This window comes from Amblyomma mixtum, chromosome 6, assembly GCF_055824585.1.
Source record: "Amblyomma mixtum isolate Tamu chromosome 6, ASM5582458v1, whole genome shotgun sequence".
In the NCBI taxonomy this organism is placed as follows: domain Eukaryota; kingdom Metazoa; phylum Arthropoda; class Arachnida; order Ixodida; family Ixodidae; genus Amblyomma; species Amblyomma mixtum.
In genome coordinates, this window is record NC_143017.1 from 92,679,582 (window position 1) to 92,703,141 (window position 23,560).

The following is a 23,560-nucleotide window of genomic DNA, read 5'->3' on the forward strand; positions in this document are numbered from 1 at the left end:
TAAAAACAAAAGCGCGACGTTAGAACGACGTAATTTTTTTTTTTTTTTTGGGGGGGGGGGGGGGGGGGGGGGGAGATAAACCCTCGAACGCTTCGAGGTTCAACGCCACGCAGGAGACCAAGACGAATAAAGAAGACGCGGCAAGCGCAGACTACCGATGCTATTTGTAGTGGTCCGCGCTCGTTGTGTTTTTTTTCCCTTCGTCTTTGCCTCGCGTGCCGCAGCGAAGTTCAAGGTGTTAACGTACCAACAGGGCCAACTATTCGTCTTTATTTCCGATAGGCACCGTTGCAGGCACAGTTATAGCTTCTTGTTTGATAGCTTTCCTTGAGCACCCGAGTTTGCAAGCAATGTGTTACGACAGAATTGTGTCGATTGTGTTTAGCCCACATAAAAAAAAGTGAATAGTGAAAATTTTTAGCCGAGGCCTTAATTTATTAGTTGGAATCCACAACACAGACTACTCGGAACAGTGACACAAGAGGTTGTTAAACTATCCTGCGACACAAGTTTAAACTTTACACGAGCAGAGAATGAGCTGCTACGCATAAATTGTCTAAGAGCGCTGTAAATTGCGCTTCCCTTTGCCGGTGAAATTATGGCGGCCTTTTAGAACACATGAAACAGAGACATTTTTGTCAATACGGTGAAAATCTACGCGGACCAAATAAAACAAAATTAAGCGTTCCCAGAATGAGAAAGAAGAGAAAGGTACGCGAGAATAAACAACAGCATTAGTTACATGCTTCTTCTTCTAAACACAATTGATTAGTTACTGTGTGCAGATGACGGTATTATTACTTTTTTTACCTCACTGAAAGTGTGCATTTCTGTAAAAATGTTTTCCACTCTGCGTGTATGTTTTTTCTTTGCCGCAATTGTACGTCACCTTTTCTACGTTCTTTAGTTAAACATTATATGAAAGTGCCATTTCGCCCTGTTGTTTCTGTTAAAAATATATTTCATTGTACAGCCAACTCTTGCGCCGAAGTTACCAAGTTTTTGTACGGGGCGCAGCCCCTCGTCAAACCTTTAATAGGGTTTTTGGCTGCGCCCCTAGCATCTTTGCGATGTTGAAATAAAGATGACTTGACTTGGCTTGAATATTGAGCTTGCAGAGACAGGGAAAGCATTTGCTCCAGAAGGATTTTTGGGATGAAATAATAGCGCAAAACAAAAAGACACTCACGAAAAGGCCGAAAAAGACAAAGACACGCGCGAACTCTCATCTGTCAGGCCACCAAATGCATACGGAAACCATGAATACAAGACATGCGCAGTACTGCATAACAAACAATGGCAAGCCACGAAAACTAAAAATTCACAAAAACGTTCAAGAAACTTAATTTCTGCCTTCAAGACCTTGACAGACGTATGGCTAACGCAACTATCTCCCTTATATCTCATATGAAAAGCGTCTAAAAGTTCACGTGCCGATTTATCGCGACCTCTGCCCAGGGTCCTTATCTCATTCAGACGCGGCTCACACGCTCTACAGTTCGCACAATGTTCTGACTAATTTGTGCCTCCAGCCCTTAACGCCCGCAAATGCTCCCCTGCACGATCATTTACGCAGCGCCATGTCTGCACTATCAAGGTCATCTACAAGTTTTACTAAACTATCTTTCCAGAAGATTACCCAGGAAGATTTCAATAAAACAAGTGACCTCATTAAAGACTGCGCTGAGCCTAGCCCGCAAATACAAATAGAATATGGGAATGCGACAGTTTACAAACACCATGATACGACCGTACTCTCTTCTCTGATCTATGAGAATATCAGGCCAGTATCACGTCACCATAACGTCCACAGAACTCAATGAGCCGAAAACCCTCTACAGTCGCAGTTTTTAGTACTCAGTAACATGTATTAGCGCTAAAGTTCCAGACAGCGTTCACTTCGTATTTGCAAAAAAAATAGGGATACATATTTCTCTATTTTGAACGCAGTGGGCAACATTTAGAGGGATATGAAGCATCTCTATACTTCACTGCTAACTGCACGCACGCGGACCATAGCGTTTCTTCACCCCGAACACAAATAATTCTCACGCAATATTTCACTCAGTAGAGTCAACGTAAAACACAATGATTCAGTGCTACTGCAGGTTCCAGAAGATGAATAGAATGCACCACGGAACATGCGCTTTGGTACGAACTGCTAAACGATCACCTGAAAGCACATCTCATACCTTCCACACATTTCCAGCCAGTACAGGCATTCAGTGACAAATCGACCGTTGGGTGGTTGGAGACCGGACCTCAGCACTGGCTTCCATTGGCTGCGAAATGTAGCCAATAGTGAGGTGCATCGCGGGGCTCTAGCGGTCAACAGCAAGACCTATTGAACTACAGACCTGCACATATGGCGGGGTCCTATGGAGCAGCGTGCGCCAACGTTCGTTAGCTTTTTGGCCGTTGAGGGCGCTCGGTTAACCTGTTCGTCTGCTATGATCATCATCATCGTTTGCCATTTTGTGCATGCTATATAATACATTTGTTTTGTCTTTCCCTGCTATCCTAACATCAGCAATAAAAATAGCCATAATAACGACTTTTTTCAGTCTCGAAGAGTATAGAAAACGTCTTCCTTTTTGTCCCCTTTCTTTTCGTCGGTACCACCGTGCCTAGCATCGATAAATGGATGATAATGATTACGTGGACGAACGACAAAACTGCCCCTCTTTGAAACAAAATGACGGAGGAGGCCATTTTTTCAACAGGTATATATTAGCGCCACGCCGCACGTAATGTTTCTATCCTAGCGGCAAAAGGCATGAACTAGAACATGCGCGCTGGAGAAGGGCCATTTGTGCAGGCTGTAGTCCAGTAGGTCTTGGTCAACAGCAGGCGACCGGATCCGACCGCTGGCTGCCATTGGCTGCGATCTGTAGCCAATTGTGAAGACCGGCTTCCAATCACCCAATGGTCGGGTCGCTTCCCATAGACGCTTGAAAGCCGCGGGTATATCTCAAAGACCAATGACAGAGGACGAAATTTACTTGAAATGGACAATGGAAAATGACCAGCTTATACAAAACGGCCTCAGTTTTCATCTTGACACTTTCCTACGGAGCACCAGTTCTTCGTGTGCTGTGCGCTCCTCGTCTTGAACCGCACCGTGTTTCCGAAGGCAGCAGCGTCAAAACTTTACGACTCAAATTGTGGATGGTATGCAAAAAAAAAAAAAAGCGCGCACCCGTAGCCGACGAAAACGTAGCACTTGGACAAAAAAGTAACCAAACACTTGAAGTTAACGCTGATAAAAGGCGCGCAGCCGCAAGCAACGACGTTACGAGATGAGATACGCCGGCCAAGGCCGGCAGCTCGCGTCAAGCAAGCTGCAGAAAGGCGAGATTCTTATTCTTCTTCTATGAGTAGCCTGTGACGTTACCTGTGGCGCGAGCACTCTCCGATTGGCTGCGCCGCCTTTGACGTCACGTATGGCGCTCGCTTATGATTGTCTCCTCCGTGTCGCAGCTGTGCTCATCCTCTTTCTCTTTTTAAGGCGTAAGCCTTACTTGCCCCATTCAGCGAAAACTTTTGTGTGTGTGTGTGCGTGCGTGCATGTGTGTGTGTGTGTGTGTGTGCATGTGTGTGTGTGTGTGTGTGTGTGTGCGCGCGTGTGTGTGTGTGTGTGTGTGTGTGCGCGTGTGTGCGTGTGTGCGTGTGTGTGTGTGTGCGTGCGTGCATGTGTGTGTGTGTGTGTGTGTGTGTGTGTGTGTGCATGTGTGTGTGTGTGTGTGTGTGCATGTGTGTGTGTGTGTGTGTGTGTGTGTGTGTGTGTGTGTGCGCGTGTGTGTGCGCGTGTGCGTTGACACTCGATGGTACCCATAAAAGATGGCGTCCTCATGCAACCGGGCAGGTGGCGGTTAAATTAATGATTGGTCGCGCGATATTGCTCGGGACAACCTGGATCGCACACGAGCCCCACCGGTGCAGTGGCAGCACCTGCCACCGTAGGGCAGTGGCCCATCACTTAACCACTGCACCACTGCGCCAGGAGGGGTATGAGGACTCGCAGGGATCTATGAATGTTAAGTAGAGAGAGTCCAATTCTGCCCATACGGACATTAACCCATTAGCTATCGCGCGTCATAGCCTTAAGGCGGAGCGCGAACCGTGGTACGGCGGCGACTGCATCCAAGAAGTTACGGCGGAAATTAGAAAGGGTGCGGCAGCTACGTAGAGCCCCGCAGAGGTAGAATTGCCAGCTGCGTGGCATGGAGTTACATCACGCCGACGCGCGCGGCGATTGCGTTCACAAAGTGAGCGGGCGGGCTTACGCCTCCTCTGACTTGGGCGGTCTGAAGTGCATCGGCCGAATTTTTTTCTTTTAGCGCTAAATTTGTCCCACAGCATAAAAAGTGCTGTGAATAAGTAACTTTACGAATTATTACAAAAAGTATGCAGTCCGGTTATGCGTAAAAGCTCGCATAAATTTGAGCATAAATGGTCTCCGTTAATCACAAATGGAAATGCGACTCAATAGTGGAAGAGAGGCCTGCCTTTCGAAGAACATAAGTGCTCAACAGCGAGGTTCGTGGGCTTGTACACAGTGGCCTCGGAAACGGGTGCTCCGCAGTGAGTGCATCTGTCCGGCGCTGGGGCCTTCTCACTTCGCCGCTTGTTAGAAGCCATTTTCTTTGTTTTCCTGCTCTCCGTACTGCAGCAACCACTGCGTGACAATATACTAACTGGTCAATGAACAATGTGATCAATTGCTTGGTTGTACACATATTCTTTCTAGCTAGTAATGCGTGTTTATCTTCGTGCTGTTGTGCCAGAGTCGCTGGGTAGCATATTTTATAAACAGTATCTACTTGAATTTTTGTTCCTGTTTTGGTACATGTTGAAGATGTTGCTACTATTTTTGATTTTTCTAGTGTGGGAATATGTCCATTTACATGTGCTGTTAATTACTGTACCCGCTACCTGAGCCCCATTAATCTGTCATTCACAGTATTCAGCCCAGATAGCTGACCAGAACATTCTATAAAATACAAGTCAATCAATTTGAACCGCACCACCTACAAGCGACTCCGTAAACGAATAAATCGATAATTCCCACTTGACACAGGGCTAGCACTTAGGCCTAAAAACAAAAGAAAAAATCGTTTACTTTGAGGTGAAGGGATTAATGGGCTGCAGGTTGCGCTGCTGTTTTACGGTCAGGCCGGCTTGCTGAGCGAGGTACCACGAACATTCTGCAGCAGTCGATCTTCGTCGGCGTGGTTTATAGCCATCAGGGCAGTGGCACAGCCAATTTACGGCCTGGATTTACGGCCAGCATGTATCGATCCGATTTCGAGGTGTAAAGTTGCTGTGGACGTGGAAAGAGTCGCCTTGGGTATTACTGCAGGCAACACGCTCAAAAGCCAAATGCGTCGGCGAGAGAGATATATAAGTTTAATGGACATAAGGGCAAAGAGGTCGGCCAGAAAGATGGATATGCGCCTTGCTAATTAGGCAGTACATGTGCGAGTTCGTTTGGCTCGGGGCTATGTGGTATGCGACAGGCGCCACAAAGTGGAGGGATTGAGATGAATTTTGATAACCTGGGAATCTTTAACGAGCACTTTGATATCGTAACAACATGGGCATTCCCGCACTTTGCTAATGCAGAAATGCAGCTGCGGCAGTCATGGCCAACTGAATCCGCTAGAAATATGCCGTGCTGGCAAGCAGAACGCCGCAGCCACAGTTCTATTTATTAGCTGCATCCATGACGTGATGCGTCGAGCAATACGGTATTTGCCACAATGCTCGTGGACGTGGGCTGCATTTTTTACGAGTGCTATGAGCGCCCTCTCGGGATATGCACTGAAGCGCTTACGAATGGCCCCGCAAGATGCCGTCCTTCTCTTACGATAGTAGCGAGATTAGCAAAAACAACACGACTGGCGACGCATATCCTTAGAAAGAGGAGCTATATTGCTCGAGATTGCGCGCTCCGGGCAGGCCGCGCCTTCACGCGAATCATTTTATCGCACCGGCATGCATGACTTGAGGGCCCGCTTTATGACTACTGGCCTCGTCTAGCAGCTGAACAAATAGCATCGCACTCTGTTGCAAAACCACACCTGCTCCCATGTAGTCCTCCTTTTGCCTAAAGGGCCCAAGCACTCCGTAACAGGATACTGCGCCAGGTAAGTACGGTCGTCAAATCAATCTTCGTAGGACAGAAGGCTTGGCAAGCGCGGTATGCGCTGTGTTCTGCGATGCGTGGGCGTGCTTCTGCTTCGTGGTTTACGGTGGTGTGCAATATCGCGGAAACCGGAGGGTGGCATTGAGGAGAGGAAATGTTTTTCCCCAGCGTGAGGAACAACCGCATGGTTTATCCTTCAACGATAACGTCGCCAAGAAGATATCGAGAGGTGATGGTGCTACTGTAAATGACTGTTTTGATCCCTAAGAATAAAAACAGGACAAAAATTCTGTTAAATGACTCCTGACTATTCCTGTCTCGCGTCAGTCACGTACACGTAACCAGGCGACCTCTCAGGCTTAATGGGTAGTTGGAGTTTTCACGACAAGCGTAAGTGCAATATAAGGAAGATTGGGAACGCCGAAAGAAGATATAGCCACTAGAATGAGCCCGATAAAATAAATATTGACAGTCTTCTTCGTCATCGAGAAAGTATCTGTCGAAACTATATTGTCACGAAGTTGCGAGGACGGGAACGGGTTTATTTACAAGTGGGGATCGTGGACGTCACTGGACGGTCAGCGTCAGGCGGGCTCCACCACAGTCTCGCGCACACCGTGTTCATCTTCCTCTTTCCACTGCACTGCAGTGCGGCAGCGCCGCAGCGCGGCGTAACACTTCACCCGGGGCAGTCGAAGCTCGTCCTCGAGCGAGTTAGTCAGCGTTGTGATTGCAGCGTTTAAGACGGGCTACGTGAACCACCTGGACCTTGCGAGAGCGGCGATTGCCTGGAGTGACTTTGGCGATTGTGTAATTAACGTAACTGAGGCGATCCAGCGCAACAAAAGGGCCGCAGTACTTTGCGAGGAATTTCTGGTAGAGGCCCCGTCGACGCAGTGGCGTCCAGAGCCAAACGTAGTCACCGGGCTCATACGTCCCCGCAATGTGTTCACTGTCGTAACGGCTCTTGGTGCGAACTTGCGAGCTAGTCGTCGCGCTTCCGCCGCACGGCAAGGAGTCTGCGAAATGGACGGATCACGGTGTTCAGAAAAGGAAAGAATCGTGTCCAGAAAAGTGCGCGGTATGCGCGCGTACAGCAGAAAGAACGGGGAGTATCCAGTGGCGTCGTGTGTTCCATGCAGTGTTGTAAGCGTATGTTACAAACGGTAGCACGGTGTCCCAGTTCTTATGGTCAGCCTCTACATACATGGACAACATGTTCGTGAGGGTGCGGTTGGCCATTCGTTTGCGGATGATAGGGCGTCGAATGACGATAGTCACAATTGCAGAGCCGTAGGAGTTCTTGCACAACATCGGCAATGAACTGGCGCCCACGGTCGCTGATTATGACATGAGGAGCTCCGTGGCGAAGGACCACCGAGTGTAGCAAAAAGGACGAGACGTATGCAGCTTTGGCGGACGCAAGAGCAGCTGTCTCCACGTAGCGAGTCAAGTAGTCGACGCAAACAATAATCCAGCGTTGGCCCGTGGTAGGCTTGGGAAGCGGTCCAAGCAAGCCATAATGGGGAATGCGGGTGGTAGCTCGGCCAAGCGTCGGCTGCTGCGAACGGAGATAGGGTCCAGGACGCTAAAACCCCACTTCCACCAAGTGTCACGAAGTTGCGAGGACGGTAATGGGTTTATTTACAAGTGGGGATCGGGGACGTCACTGGACGGTCAGCGTCAGGCGGGCTCCTCCGCAGTCTCGCGCACACCGTGTTCATCTTCTTCTTTCCACTGCACTGCAGTGCGGCAGCGCCGCAGCGCGGCGTAACAATATGTAACGATTAAGTTCCCCGCAGGAAACGTGTGGCGAATTTCAGGGCGGCTCATAGACATAGGCTCATGACGGCAGTCGTATTGGAGTCTTGAAAAGTGGCTTCATGATGAGGCAGTTTTCTTAATCAAACTCCTCGCTCGGCTTCCTTCGCCGTAATTGGGGCGTAGCGACCCACGTGACCAGAGCCGTCCACGTGCCCAAGAGCAGGCGTCAGCACGCGCTATAGAGAACACAAATCACCCCTCCTGAGTATGCGCCATGTTAGAAGAGGTCAGCAACAACAAAGCTGGGACCTTCGCCTCTGCCGGACGCCGCCTTTCCATCGACTACTGCGTCAACCGCCACGTGGACGCCCCTGCAGAAGACATTTAGCATAGTGCGATCGGCTACCACGAACCGGTTTATCGAGGCACGCAGATGACCCTGTGGGCGCGGCTGGGTCTCTGTGGAAGCGGATCACAGTAACGGATCGCGGATCGTGCTATGCTAAATCTCTCTAATGTTTCGGTCGTGCAGTCGACCACGACGTGTAGCGCGCGCTGGCTCCATCTCCTCTGACAGTGTGATAAGGGGAGGTCGACGCTCGAAGCGAGGGATGCAAAATTACGAAGGGCCCTTACGTGTTTTGAATGTGAGAGCACTGTATCATAGCGAGCCCTGTTGCAGGGTTCATTAAAGATTCCTTCCTTTCTAATGACACACCTACTGGCTAGCGTACAGTGGTAAGGAAACGCATGCAGTAAGTTCACCTTTATTAGCCAAAAACCAGCGCGGTTTTGTGGCCTATGGGTTGGGTGCTCGCCTCGCAATCTGAAGGTCCTTTTGGTTCACCCCGCACCCTCGGACGAAATTTTATTTTTCTTTGCTGTAGACGTCACTCTCTAATGGTCTCCTGCTGAAGACATGCGAGACGATGGTGACGTCACTGGGGCTTTTTCGGACCACTGCTGCTGGTCAACGTCGCAGGGTTTCGTTGCCGATGAGCCATATAGTATGGAGAACCCTTTAGGGAAATGGAGAAGTGATGTGTGGCGATAATTTTCAGGTACCTCTACCGCTGCCGTATAGATACTATATGGAGATACTATATAGAAATTATATATACTATACTACATGGAGGGGAACTGGAGGGCTCGCTATAGTAAACACAAATGTCAAAGTGAAGGCTAATATGCTAAGATAACCTTGAAGGAGAAAGATGGAATCTCAGAAAATACTCGCTGGCAAAAGGAAATGCTGGACAAGCCGACGTTAGAACTTTACAGAACAACTAAAATTACAAGTGAAAGTAAAAGTAATAGCCTTTTTTCGATAATTCGAGGAGATGCGCTTTTTTGCGAGGCCATGTGTTTGAAGACGAAGTAGTACAGGCCGGAATTTGACTTCATTGATGACATTTACTGCAGCTGCATGCAAGACAGAGAGATGATAGAACATATTGTAGCGTGCAACGCGAAGTAGAACACCGGAGAAGAGACGAAAAACTGCGGCAGTCCCTCAGTGGTCCGAGCGCGCAAGCGAGAGGCAACCAACTTCTTCTACTAGTGCATGCACTACTTCTGCTTCCTGTAAGGCATGTATCACTGCCCCCCTCTTCTGCAGCATCGACACGATGCGGCTAGGAGAGAAAAGACAGCGAAAATGTAGGACACAGTTCAGTCAGATAGCCGGTCGTGGTAAGGCTTCATGCGAACAATGTGCACGACTTCAGTTCGGTGCGACCGGCGCGATGAACATGCTGTTGGGGCGGGAGCAACTGCATAAGTCACATCACTGAGGCGGCGCACGGCTTCGTAAGGGCCGAAGTATCTGCGCAGCAACTTTTCAGAAAGCCCGCGGCAACGAAGAGGTATCCAAACCCATACAAAGTTTCCGGGCGCGTAACTGACGAAACGGCGTCCGAGGTTGTATTGGCGGGCCCGTTGTTGGAGCGTCGTCTTCATCGTGGTCACCTCGGTAAGAAATTCCGCCACCGGGCGGGGTGGGCTACGCACGAGGCCCGCAAACAGCTCCTGCTTAACCCCACGCATGAGATGGCGAAGCTTCTTCTCTTCTGTCATGTTAGGGTCGGCGTGCTTGAAAAGATGGGCCATGTCTTCGGTATACATGCGCACACTTTCGTTCGTGCGCTGATTTCGGGAGTGCAGCGCAGCTTCAGCCTTCGCCCGGCGGTCAGCGTTGGGGAACGTAGCCAGGAGACTCCGGCAGAACGTCTCCTAGGTGGGAAGGGTAGCCTCGTGGTTTTCAACCATGTCCGGGCAGACTCTTCTAGAGCAATGTAGACGTTATTCAGCTTGCGCTCGTCGCACCAGTCGTGGTAGCGGGCGGCCCGCTCGAAGGCCTCCAGCCAATCCTCAGCGTCTTCGAACACGCCACCGTGAAAAGATGGCGGTGTTCGCGGTGGGTGGCAAAGGATCGGCGCCAGGGGCCTGATGTCAGTGGCCTTGTCAGTTGGACTCGGCGGTCGAGGCTGCGTCGTCCTTGTTGGCGGGGGAAGGGGCCCAAATTCAGGCGACTCTCCGCGAAGACGGCGGCTGGGACGCTGGTGAACCGGTGTGAGGTCCGTAGTGACGCTGTACGGAGTGCACAGGTCGGGAAGCGTACCCAGCACTGCTCCACCAAACTGTAGCTTGCAACGCATAGAACATCGGAGCAGAGACGAAAAACTGCGGCGGTCCCTCAGTGGTCCGAGCGCGTGGTGATGATGATGGGGATTGGCCAGGGTGAGCGAGAGGCAACCAACTTCTTCCTCTACTAGTGCATGCACTACTTCGGTTTCTTCACAGGCATGCACCAATACTCTAATCCAATGTAAGGCCTTCCATCGATAAGTGCACGCGGTCACCTCAGAGATCCGAGATGCAATGGAGTTTAGGAATAGCCAGGGCATGCTCAACTTACAGGAAGCAGAAGCAAGTAAGCGGTAACAGGAGGATTGGTGGAGAAAGGAAAGAGAAAGAAGAAAATTAGCATTTAAACCGAAGTAATTTAGCGGGCCTGGAATTAATGGCGAAGTGAAAATTGCCACGCCGTTCCGTACATCCGTTCGTCCGTCTGTCCATCCCTTCCGGAGGTCTTCTTTTCGTCGGTACGACGGACGCATTAAAGTTTCAAAATATATAGAATAACTTCAGCTTTATCTATCTTCGTGTTCGCCCTCATGCGCGTGGCTCCAGGTTCGCTATGGTTTTCTGTCGGCTTTCGCCTTAAATTGCCGAGAATGGGAGTTGAAAGCATTTCACACACAAAAAAAAAAATTAAGGTGAAAAGTTATATTACTTTTCATAAAATAATTAATTACGTAATTTACAGGAATCGAGACACAATCTCTCTCTTGTTCATTGCGCACCTTTAAGTAATCAAGATCTAGATTTGGAACAATTAGGAACTCAAGTAAAATAGAATCACAGGGGTATCATATCTGTATCTCATCTTTCTGCGCAGTAACTCGGATTAAAGGTTACAGAGAATTAATGAAACAAAATTAAAGTGAAGAAGCTAAGGTAATGTTTAAAAGTACGGCAAAGAAGCAAATATAATGGTGTTTGAAGGTGACGTGCTGGAACCAGAAATAGCTGGTATAAACATTTAAGCCAAGTAGTCCCGGCTGATCCAGATTCTGAAAGAAGACACTTAAGCTTCTCGTTAATGACACGATGCGAAAGCGTTAATGATTACTTGCTACTCTTTCTTAATTAGTACCTCTTTCTAACTACACACATTCATTAGCATACACAAGCAGGCATACTAGACCACATGATACACAACAAGAGACACTAGTTCTCCATTTAATCAAGTCGAACGAACATGCCTAGAGGTGGAGTTTCTAGAGGTAGTGTGCCTTATTCGCAACTCATATGGGTCATAGTTTCGATTCCCACCTAATTATCTAATTTTATTTTAAGCGTAATTAATTTACTTCACATTTTTATGTCATAATAACATTTGAGTCATGCCACGACCTCATAGTGTTAAAGATGAGGTAGCATGGTCGGGCGCCGGAGAGGGAATGAAGGAGGTCGGAGACGAGGATGCGGGAAAAGACAAGGAGAGAAAACTTTGTAAGGCAAAATTTACATTATTTACAAGTGAGCTTGGTAACGAGACGCTCACTGCTGGAACGCTGCATGAGGACAGCACATGAGGAGACCATCAGATGAAAAAGCCTTTAGCAGTTCTGGTTTTCGGAGTTTGTCTGAGACATCCAGACCCAACTATTTCGCAAGCTCCAGTAACTTCGGTTTGCGCAGCGTCTTCAAATCCATGGCTGCTCCGAGTGCTGCTTTCTGTACTGCCCGCTATTGGCTTGCCGCACAAACCCGGCAGCAACGACAACCCCAATTACCAGCTCTGTTTCTGACCCTAACAAAGCCTGGCAAAACTCAGCAGAAGAAAGTCCCGCACTCACCAAACATCGCAGCCAAAAATCCAGCGCAGTCGTTCCGCTGCAGGCAACCAGTCAACACACAGGGCTCGTTGCACTGTCCCCGACCTCCTTCATTCCCTCTCCGGCGCCCGACCATGCTACGTCATACTTAACAAACTGGTTGGCAGCGGTGGGATGAGAAACAACGGACGCCAGCGGAGAGATCTGGTCAAAGGGACGCTGAGCAGCTGAACGGCGAGTCGGGGGCAGTGCAACGAGCCCTGTGTGTTGACTAGTTGCCTGCAGCGGAACGACTGCGCTGGATTCTTGGCTGCGATGTTTGGTGAGTGCGGTACTTTCTTCTGCTGAGTTTTGCCAGGCTTTGTTAGGGTCAGAAACAGAGCTGGTAATTGGGGTTGTCGTTGCTGCCGGGTTTGTGCGGCAAGACAATAGCGGGCAGTAGAGAAAGCAGCACTCGGAGCAGCCATGGATTTGAAGACGCTGCGCAAACCGAAGTTACTGGAGCTTGCGAAAGAGTTGGGTCTGGATGTCTCAGACAAACTCCGAAAACCAGAACTGCTAAAGGCTTTTTCATCTGATGGTCCCCTCATGTGCTGCCCTCATGCAGCGTTCAAGCAGTGAGCGTCTCGTTACCGAGCTCACTTGTAAATAATGTAAATTTTGCTGTATAAAGTTTTCTCTCCTTGTCTTTTCCCGCATCCTCGTCTCCGACCTCCTTCATTCCCTCTCCGGCGCCCGACCATGCTACCTCATCTTTAACAATAGTCACAATTTAACGCGAGTTTCAATAATTTTCATTCCACAGCTAAACGCGTGACGTCACAGCCCTGTCGACCAATCATGATCTAGTGTGGCAAAGCGCAAGCCTCTTCCTCCGCACGTCCGCTGTAACGCTGTCGCTCTTGAAGATCAGCGGTCGAATAAGTATAGCGTGCTGCCTACTCGGCAGACACGCCCAAGTCATCAACAGCAAATTACCGATAATCCCGGAAAGAAAACCCATGGTTATAAATTCTAATGCCCTAAGGGCAGTTTTGACAAAAACGCCGTGGCCCAAGGTGTTTTTATATACACAAGGTAGGGTCGAAGACCGATTTGCCTCGCCTGGAGAAGGGGATCATCTGGCCAGTGCTTACGCTTGTAAGAAAAGTACAGTACACTTAACCAATGCACACTGTCAGCGCTAGCTTATTGTGCCGAAAACTGGATGCTAACGAAAACCACGAAAAGGGGCTGAAAGTACCGAAGAGAATAAGAAATGATAAGCGTGACGTAAGTAAGAGAAAGGGAGCAGGAGAGGTTAAAGGACAGACTCACAGCAAAAACATTCTCGCTGATATGAAGGGAGCGGTGGACGTGGACGCATGTAAGGCGCCCAGGAGATAATCATTGTTATATTTGAACAACAGGATGGACGCAACGAAGAAGGATATGTACTCAGCGGAAGCTGAGATTGAGCCAGGATTAGTGAAGAGATTAGGAAATGCGCGGGGATAAGATAAACGCTGCTGGAGTGAGGGGTAACCGGACAACATTTTGTCGCTCTGAGGACTTGACTCGGCTTGCGACCAAGCCTATGATAAAGGTTACTTAAGTTACGTAGAATTTATATAAACGACTTCACTGCGAAACTGTGGGGACGAAGTATGCAGGTGAACAGGCAATATGAAAATATGACATAGATATTTGAACAAAAGGGCAGAGCTATATGTAAATTTTCAGTCATATATTCTAATAATCAAGAATATCTCTTCCTGCGAATGCGAGAAAAAGAAATGGGTACAGGAGCGACGGAATGAAAATCAGAAAGCAAAAAAGAGTTCATAATATACTCCTATTCGGCATCGTGTCGTGTGAAGTGTTAGAGAAAGTAAGGTATAGTGAACCCAGCATCCTGAGGTTTACATGTAGCAAAAGTTCGAGAGAGGAACGGGGAAACCTTCAAGGAAGAAGCAGATAACCGAAGCCACATTAGGAAGACATCCGGTAGTTCCAGTACTGGCTCAAGAAGAGACATCTATCTTAACCAAAAAAAGACGAGCAAAACATATATATATCATAACAAGATTTGCCTAAGTACACTCACAGAGAGCGCGTTTCAAGCAGGAGGTATAGGGTAGCAATACGTAACACTGGCAAGCTCTTCCAGTAAACAAAGGACGTTGTTAAGAAACGCCAGTGCATGAACATCAAGCCCCACAGATAAGACATAACTAAAGGAAATGTTGAAGTTAATTAACGCTACGTAAGCGACAGTTGCACGTGTAGGCGCAACACACAAAACAAACAAGCACTTCAGCAAACTGGAAAAATTAAAGTAGCGTAGATAAGGCTAGTTGTTGACAGAAAGCAGATGTACACTGCAGAGGTAAATATCGCGGTGACATTCGCTGATTTATATAGGACAGTTAGGAGAGTAGAAAGATTCAATACTGATCTTCACGTCAGCCGAAGAAACCTGCAGCGCTAAATATAAAAATGGTGGTCATGAAGAATAAAACTCCACCGTCAACCAGAGAAGTAGGTAACTTTACAAGGAAGTCTCAAAGTGCGAGTGGCAGGAGTTCCAATGAAGGCACATCCTCGAAATGACGGCGGGGATACTGAGCTTGGTATCCTTGCTACCTTCAATGCATCATGGCCTCTACTGTATAGAGGAAACGAACGAATACTAATGGAATACAAACCCAAAAAGACTGGCGTAAAAGACGGGAGAAAATGTCGGCCCAATGGTATACTGCCGGTTGCTTTTAAGAGATTTACCAAGGCAACTGCTCATATAATAACGGCAACTGTAGACTCCAGTTCATCGAAGGAATACATTCCTTTTGAGAAGGACTGATAAAAAATATGCATTCACGTAGTCGACCCCGTTATACAGTTCAGTGCAGAATATAACGAGCCCGTATGCCCGGTTTTAATATTTTACGAAGAAAGCACGTTTTTTTTTTTCATTTTTCTTCTCATATTTTTCAGTAGCGTGGCTTTTTGGGCTTGTTGGTACATAGTTCCAATATACTGTAGCGCAGCAAAAGACGAGGACACAAGAGACGAGAGCGCTCGTGTTGTTCGTCTCTCGTCTCTTGTGTCCTCGTCTTTTGCTGCGCTACAGTATATTGGATCATATTTTTCTTTCCATCATTTTTCTTTCAATAGCTCGCTGCGTTGTCCTAAACATGAGTTGGACGCTTTTCATTAGCCTCCACGTTTCTGCCCCATAGGTGACAACCGGTAAGACACAGCTGTGGAATATTTTCCTCTGGAGGGACATGGGTAAACTGCCATTCTTGATATGAGAGAACCTGCCAAAAGCGTTCACCCACATTCTTATTCTTCTGCTTATTTCACTCTCGTGATCTGCAGGCAGTCCTAAGCAGACGCATTCTCTTACCACTTCCAGCACCTCGCTACCAATTATGAACTGCTGTTCCCGTGCGAGACAGCTGAACATTACTTTGATCTTTTGCATGTTAACTTTAAGACCTACCATTCTGCTCTGCCTGTCTACCTCACTGATCATGCTTTACAGCTCATCTCCTGAGTGGCTTAGCAAGGCAATGTGATCCGCGAATCGCAAATTACTTAGGTATTCTCCATTAACTCTTATCCCCAACTGTTCCCAATCCAGACCAATCCAACACCTCCTGTAAACAGGCGGTGAATAGCATTGGCGATATCATGTCTCCCTGCCTGACACTCTTCCTCGTTGGAATTTCATTGCTGACTTTATGGAGGACTATGGCAGCTGTGCAATCGTTACAGATATCTTCCAGTACTTTCACATAGGGCTCTTCTACACCGTGATTAACGGAAAGAAATCCGATTAACGCGCTCACCTGTGGGGTGGGGACTAACGCAAAAGTTTAGAATGAGTGAGGGAGAGTACATGGGGCAGAACGCGACATGAAGCAAAAGGAAACACTTCGGTACTTCGCCTCTCCTAACTTTTAAGCGTGCAGTCAAATTAATTAGACAGTTAAGTTACGTGACCTGTCACGGGTCTGCTCCCACTTAGCTTAAGGCTGACAAGATTAGTTTTTCGAGAAAAAAAAATGCAACGTGAGCCTTGCCGAACTGTAAAGTGGTCAGAAAGGTGTGAATTTCTGCAGGCCGCAAGTTTCGCTACTGTGCAGCTCAACCTATCAAGAATCCAGTTATCACAGTTGCTTGTTGGTCTTGCCTTATGCAAACTTTAAACATGCTTCGCTTTGCGTTTTAAGACAAAATTATTTTACAAACAGGCGAAACATGGGGCAAAACGCGGCATCGAGGTGTTCTGCAGGGTCTAAAGTAAAAACAATGGCTTCGTTGCTTGCTCCAAATCTTTACCATTTTTCATCGCTCTCTGGGATAGTGCCAAAGTACAAAAACGAAAACATTGCGACTGGTGCAAAGAGGACATGAAGAAAGCTTTGGAGAGCATCAGGCGGCAACGATGTTATCAAGCGTACTAAGTGTTCGCAAAGACGACCACCGCAAAAGAGTAAAGAAAATCGGAGAATATTAGAGGCAGGAACTGCACAAAATTTCTTTGGAGCCTGAGTGACGTACTCTTTTCGGTTGTCAAGAACAGTTACTTGTACAGCGTACTTTGACAATGGTTCGGCTCTGTTCGGTTCTACGTTCAATCACATTCAAACCCTCGTGTCCCCGTATTGAGAATCCAACCCACCCTTCTCCCACCCTGCGAGGTGGGCAAAAAGCCGCATTGGCAGTTATAAAGTTCATAAAATTTTTCTGCGTTCCGGTTTAGCTGGCCTTTTCATATTTACTCAACATAACGCCAAGAAAATAATTCGACTCATTTGTTTGTTGATATATGTGCATGAAAAATAAAATAAAGCTATGGTTTGCGGATTTGCATCGCGTTTTGCCCTACTCCTCTGTGTGAACCACACAGGCGGCACTTATATGACAAATGACGGAGGCAGTTTAAAAGTAGTGTAGTGTAGTTAGGGAGCAAACGCGATTGAAGGTATCGTAGCCGAAACGAAGGGGTGCAAATCGTCTTGAGATGAAAAATGATACACATACAATCCCTCCTGATGAAAACATACAATCCCTCCAGGTAACACAGCGGATACCTGACAGAAGAAACGTAACATTGAGATAAAAAGACTGGATTAGAAAATCTTCTGGCAGCGGCTGGCGAGAGACAGGGCTCATCGAGCTCCAGGAAGAGAGAGGGGGATTTGTCTTGCAGTGATCCTGATATGGCTGACGATAACATTTTACCCTGCCTTGTTGAAGCGCTTTCCTTCGTAGGTCTATAAGCTTTCGTCTGCTAGAACCAACAATCGTCCGCGGAATTTTCTGTGCAGCCATGCTCACGATAGCGGTGAAGGGGAGTGTCTTGCTGCTGTCGGCAGTGGTCGTCCTCGGTAGCCTGCCCCTGGTGTCTGCGTGTGGCGCTCTGGAGATCGTTGGCTGCCCTCCTGTCGACGACTGGAACGACAACGCCACGCTCCTCGCCAACCCGCTCAACTGCTCCACCTTCTACATATGCAGCCAGGTACGCACACAAGCCTAGGGAGGTACACGGTTCCACTCTAGAGTGCCACATGGGGGTGAAGGTTGCGACGAAAGACTTCCGCAGAAGTGGCAAGTGGATGAAAGTGGGTGCACGGCATGTTTACTGATGTAAGCAGTAACAATTCTGAGATGGGCAGTGGTGGGCTCTCACTTCTAAAAAGGCGACGAATCGGACAAATGAAAGACAGTGAATGTTTGGTGTGTGTTAAGGGGCTTATAGAGTTTTATAATTAAAACTTCTCGTCTACTATGTGAGACCGAAACAGCTATCACCTCCTCAGTAGACTTATCGCAAAGTTCATCCTGAAAAACAGGCCAACAGTATACTATTGAGTGAAAATAAATTATCTCTGCGACGTGAGGCAGCTGGTTACATGTAATCGTGCATATTCTCTTTAGTGATGGCAGCCCGAGGTCGTTCCGCCCTATAATATATATATATATATGAATATAGTCGGGAACAACTCATGAACGAAGCAGCATATGCCCCTTAAAGGAGGCCCTCCAGTCAGTGGCGTCGGCTGATTGCCATGGCGCCACAGCTAATCCGGTTAATACGTGGTTAACACCATTCCACCTGCTGGCCACCGGTGACGTCACGCTAGCAGGTGCAAGAGCATTAACCATGACGACATAACAATCGGTCGACGCCGTTGGCTGGAGGGCCTCTTTTGAATGGCATATACAGCTTCGTTCTTGAATTCTACTTTAATATAGGCCCTCGGCAGGGTTGGTGTTCGTTAGAAAGCTGTGAACTGCTGGGTCGACTGGTCAGCGCTATATCTCAAGCTTCCAATCGATTTAGTTCGTTGTACTTAAAATAGATGCAAACACATCGCTTCCAACAATTTTGGTCGTTTTTTCGTCTTCCAGCGGCCTGCTTGCACGTTCGACTTTATGTAAAGGGAGGTTCATGAACTAGAAAATACGATGTGCATTGACTCCGTGTCAAAGGCTGTATTTTACAGCTCTTTTTCCCGTTGCCTTCCTTCTGTTGATAGTTGATATCTAGCAAGCGGTGCTGTTCACTTGGTGGGTTCGATGTCAAAGGTAGGGCTAACGAATAGGCAAGACAAAAAACAATAAATTAAGGAAATAATCGCTAAAGGCCCCATTATGGAACTAAAGGACCCAGTGATAATTCTGTGTGTTTAGATCCAGCACTCTCGGGTCTAAGCCATCACTCAGTCAATTAATCTATATAAGTTGAAAGAATTCATCGAACCGAATGATGGCAATATACGGGATTTAGGGCTACACCCCAAGGATTACAGCATTGCGGGACTGAGAAAAAAATGCCACGCGATTGCACCAATCCATTGCGTTAAGTAACATTTAAAAGGCCTGAGTGCATCTTTCATGATTCACTGATATCGCAGTCTTATATCTTTTATCATGCTCCGACGTTACTGAAGAAGGATCGCAGAACTCGGGAGCTATTCGTCTAGAGAGCTAGTTGTCATGGTTGTATAGTGTGTCTCTAGTATGCAGAACCCACATATTAAAGCCTCCAAGGAAAGGCTAAAACCGTGTTGCACGCCCTACCAGTCAAGCACTGGCGCTTTTATTGGCGCATCTGGCCAACGGAAAGTTTTATTTTACAAATGTGCATACAGTCTTTAGGATGAGCCACAGGCCAAAAGCTAAAGAAAATAGCTTGAAAATGCCTGTGGCTCATCTAAGAGCCATTACAAAATAATAAAATAAACACATGCATACAACGGTTCTTACAAGGTACCATAGGAAATCGTGAACTCCTTAAACATCGCATAATGCAAGGTGTCGACACAAGCTCATAGCCCGGATGCATTAATTGGTCACATTTTTTTTGGTTACAGTTCCGATAGACTACTGCTGAAAGTGCCTTTATATTTGTACAGCTCCCGATGCAAACGCCGTAAGTGTACTAACTTTTCGCTATGTAGAAGTGTGTCAAAGTGTGGGCCGTGCTGTTCTTATGCTTCGTTCTTTCGTTTAATGCAGGGCACGCCACTGCTGTTCGTATGCCCTGCTGACTTGCACTTTAACGACGCACTAAAGGTGTGCGACTACCCGTTCAGGGCCAACTGCGTCTCTCTGCAACCAGCGCCCCCATCGCCGACAGTAAAAGTGGTTACTACCAAGGGAATCGTCGTCTTCGGGAGCGCTAACAACCAACGAAAGACCGTGAACAGTATTCCGACCGTGGCAAATGTCCAAACGACTGCAGTCGGAACGTCAGCTGTTGAGACTACGGAAATTTCGTTAGGTAAACTGTTGTCAACGCCAGTTATGGCTGCCGATGACAAGCAGTCAACCCTTGCCGACGTCGACCTTTCCGATGTTCCGACGGAAGCGGAGAAGACCATAAAGGGCGCTATGAATAAAGACAGACAAGCACATACTCTTCATTTCCTTCTCGGCGCATGTATTGGTGTCTCTTTAATCGTTGCGTCTCTGACGCTGCTACGCTTCCTTCGAGCACGTGAAAAGAGGTCCAAAGCGACACACTTTTGCTGCCCAAGGTAAACCGAATGTTGAAGTTACTCGAAGACACCATTGAGGATGCTGCCGGGGTTTGGGCAATGTGGCCGAGTTCAACGCGTACCAGGATCTGTTGCGAGGCTGCTCACTTCAAGGTCAGATGCTTCGCGCGTCGATTCAATAGCATGTGAACTCCAGGAAAGAAAGAGCGAGAAAAGCACTGCCACTTGTTCACGTCGAACTCAATCAAATGGCACCGAGAAGAGCCTTGACGAACCTCGGACGCGACAGAGATCAGCCAGCGAGCGAAGAAACTCGGAGGATATTGCCGGAGCGATCGTCTCGGAGAAAAATAGCGCCTTAAACTACTGAACTATGCTGTGATAATCTCTGGAAGAACTGTCGTCGACTTCAAGAGTGGCAGTATTGGTGGTTATAGTTTTCCAGCTTGCTATGCCACTCACTCACTCACTCACTCACTCACTCACTCACTCACTCACTCACTCACTCACTCACTCACTCACTCACTCACTCACTCACTCACTCACTCACTCACTCACTCACTCACTCACTCACTCACTCACTCACTCACTCACTCACTCACTCACTCACTCACTCACTCACTCACTCACTCACTCACTCACTCACTCACTCACTCACTCACTCACTCACTCACTCACTCACTCACTCACTCACTCACTCACTGAACCAGTGAATCAATCAAATGACTGGAAACCGCGAAACACGCTCATGCTTTGCAGTTTGCAGATTGCCCCCCAGAAAAAAAAACGAAAAAAAAAGACAATTGTGATACTCTGAGGCGCGTTATTACAGCGCTGCTGCTGGGAGTGGTTTCAGCGATTGAATCATTACCTACATTTAGTGATAATTGAAGCATCAAATAGTTTTATTTATACATTGCACATATTTTATCTTTAAATTTTTATTTATTCTAAATTTTTGTGATACCAACCAGTGCCGTCGCGGCGGCCAAGTGGTTGATGACGTCATTTTTCTGGAACCAATCAGAAGTGCTGTATATGAGTTATGTAAGCGATGACTTCATGATTCGGAAAGCCAGTAAGATGTGCTGTATGAGTCACGCGATCCGCGAGTGGTCATGTGATCTGATACACCCCTAAAGACTCCCGGCCAGCAAACTAGAGTAACAGCTCCATGTAAAAGGGATGCACTCCTACAAAAGAATAGATCGAAAGAAATAGTGAAAAGAAACAAATGTTTGAAACAGCAGCAGAGTACACTTCCGAATAGAAAAGAAAACTTGAACTCATAATCGCTCCAACTTTTTCCGTTACGAAATAAATTGATAACAAACGCTGCGAAACTTTCCAAGCCAATCATAATTTTTCACAAAAAGTCATACACCATATGAAACGCATCAAGAAGCACCGCCTGAACTTTGCTGCGTCTTCTTTGCATTCCAAGAAAAAGAGAATTAAAGCAACGGCCGATTTAAAGACCAAAGTGATAAAAATGATAGACACTTCTTGATTGTCGCGCTTCCTCCTGCTCAGCCTCACACCTAATGGGACCCTTTTCCTGCCTGCACCCGTTGTACCGCTTCGGGACCTTCTTATGAAGGCTCCCCTCAACTGGGCGTCAACCTCTGGAACTTATTCCAACTTCGCAGAATGTGCAAAACAGCGTCTATTCTACTCACTTTCCAAGACGAACCCCTCCCAAGATGGATCTACTACTATGGCGTACCCTTTCGGTGCTATCTTTACAAGAAACACTACGAAGTTTGCCACGCGTGAGGTGAGCTCGGACATCGGGCCGATGTGTGCGTGAACTCACCAAATCAATGCTGCAGAACGTGCGGGACGCTGAAACCCGCTGCAGGCAACGCCTGTGAGCCCTGGTGCCGCCTCTGCGGGGACGCACACCCCACGGGAGACAGGACTTGCAAAGAAAGTTACCGTACACCATACATTGTGAACAAACGCCGCTGGGAGGATATTCGCAAGTCCGAGGAGGAAGCTAAGACAGAGACGCAATGCAAGAGCCGCTTCGGCCTGCACCAGGAGAAGAAACAGTCCTGGGGCAGATCCCAAGAGCAGATCTCGCTCCTTCCCTCGGCTGCCCTCCCGCCATCCCCAGCATCGAGGACACGCCAGGAGCCGGACTAGGCGCGAGGAGTCAGCCGCCAGGTCCAGATCCCGACCATCCCGCGACCATCACCGGAAGTGACACCCTGAACAAGAAGAAGACGGCGAGCAAGGTAGGCTGGGTAGAGCGAGCCTCTCAACCACCATCACAACAACCACCACTTCCCTCACGTGAAATAGCTAAACTTAAAGCTCTCATACAACAGCAAGCACTAGAAATTTCAAATCTTAAATCAGCATTACAGGCCGCACAGACAACTACCAACGTATCAGCTACCCAACCCACTCCACTACTTCCTTCCGCTGCCCCCGAGGAGGAGGAGGATGATTCAAAGCAAGAGCCTCCTCCACCCAAACGAAAAACTTGCGCAATCTCGCCTTCATTAGACAGGTGCCTCGACAGACGCATGGCTAACATTGAAGACACTTTCAATAACACTTTTCAGCAGTTCTCTACTCAAGTCCTCTCGCAGCTTCAGGGTCTCACAGAGGCCATCGATAGGTTGACACGTACAAAAGAAGCTCAAGGGTGCCCGCTTCACGCAGGTCGAAACGCGCATACAGCTCTTAGAACAACGCTTCAACCAACATGGCTTGCAATAACACTTCCACCCGTCTCACCCTCTGGCAGTGGAACTGTCGGGGCTTCACCGTAAACGAGTTCTCCTCCTAGAGCTTCTGCAATACAGAGATCGCTCAGAAATAATTGCCTTCCAAGAGGCGGGGACTTGTCCACGACAACACATGCCAACACCCGCACAACATACCTGGGAGGCTCGTCTACGCAGCTCTACCGTGGACGACCAACGAGCGCTCATCGGTCTCGCTCTAGAGGCTGCCAGTTTCCAAGGAGTCTTGGCCGACCCCTAGATCTGGGCCTTCGGCCCCTTGACTGTTTTAATAAATGTTTACCAACCAACCAATCTGCAACTTGGAAGGATAAAACTAGCGGAAAAAACGCAAACACAGTATAGTCATACAGGACGACGCTGGTCTTGGTAGCTGAGGGTTTACTTGGTTCCGCCACCATTCAGTGACTTGGGCAGCTAATTGGCGGTGTTCCTATAGGAGTTTGAAGCTTGCGTGCCCACTGTCTCTGCGGGCGCAGCAAAATAACAACC

The 23,560-nt window shown here is 47.9% G+C and overlaps 1 protein-coding gene across 1 annotated transcript; it reads left to right on the top strand.

Moving 5' to 3' along the window:
* The first annotated feature begins 5,949 nt into the window (after positions 1–5,949).
* On the top strand, positions 5,950–23,362 carry LOC149339689 (uncharacterized). The gene is made up of 3 exons (XM_089548374.1): positions 5,950–6,149; positions 17,637–17,827; positions 19,831–23,362. Exons 2-3 carry the CDS (start codon positions 17,639–17,641, stop codon positions 20,353–20,355), a joined length of 714 nt encoding a protein of 237 aa, XP_089404500.1. The 5' UTR covers positions 5,950–6,149; positions 17,637–17,638; the 3' UTR covers positions 20,356–23,362.
* Positions 23,363–23,560: the final 198 nt, after the last annotated feature.

Excerpts from the sequence above, each read along its gene's own strand:
- LOC149339689 (XM_089548374.1), top strand. The coding sequence starts at position 17,639 with ATGCTCACGATAGCGGTGAAGGGGAGTGTCTTGCTGCTGTCGGCAGTG. Across the intron at positions 17,828-19,830 it reads CCTTCTACATATGCAGCCAG|GGCACGCCACTGCTGTTCGT; the intron begins GTACGCACACAA and ends CGTTTAATGCAG.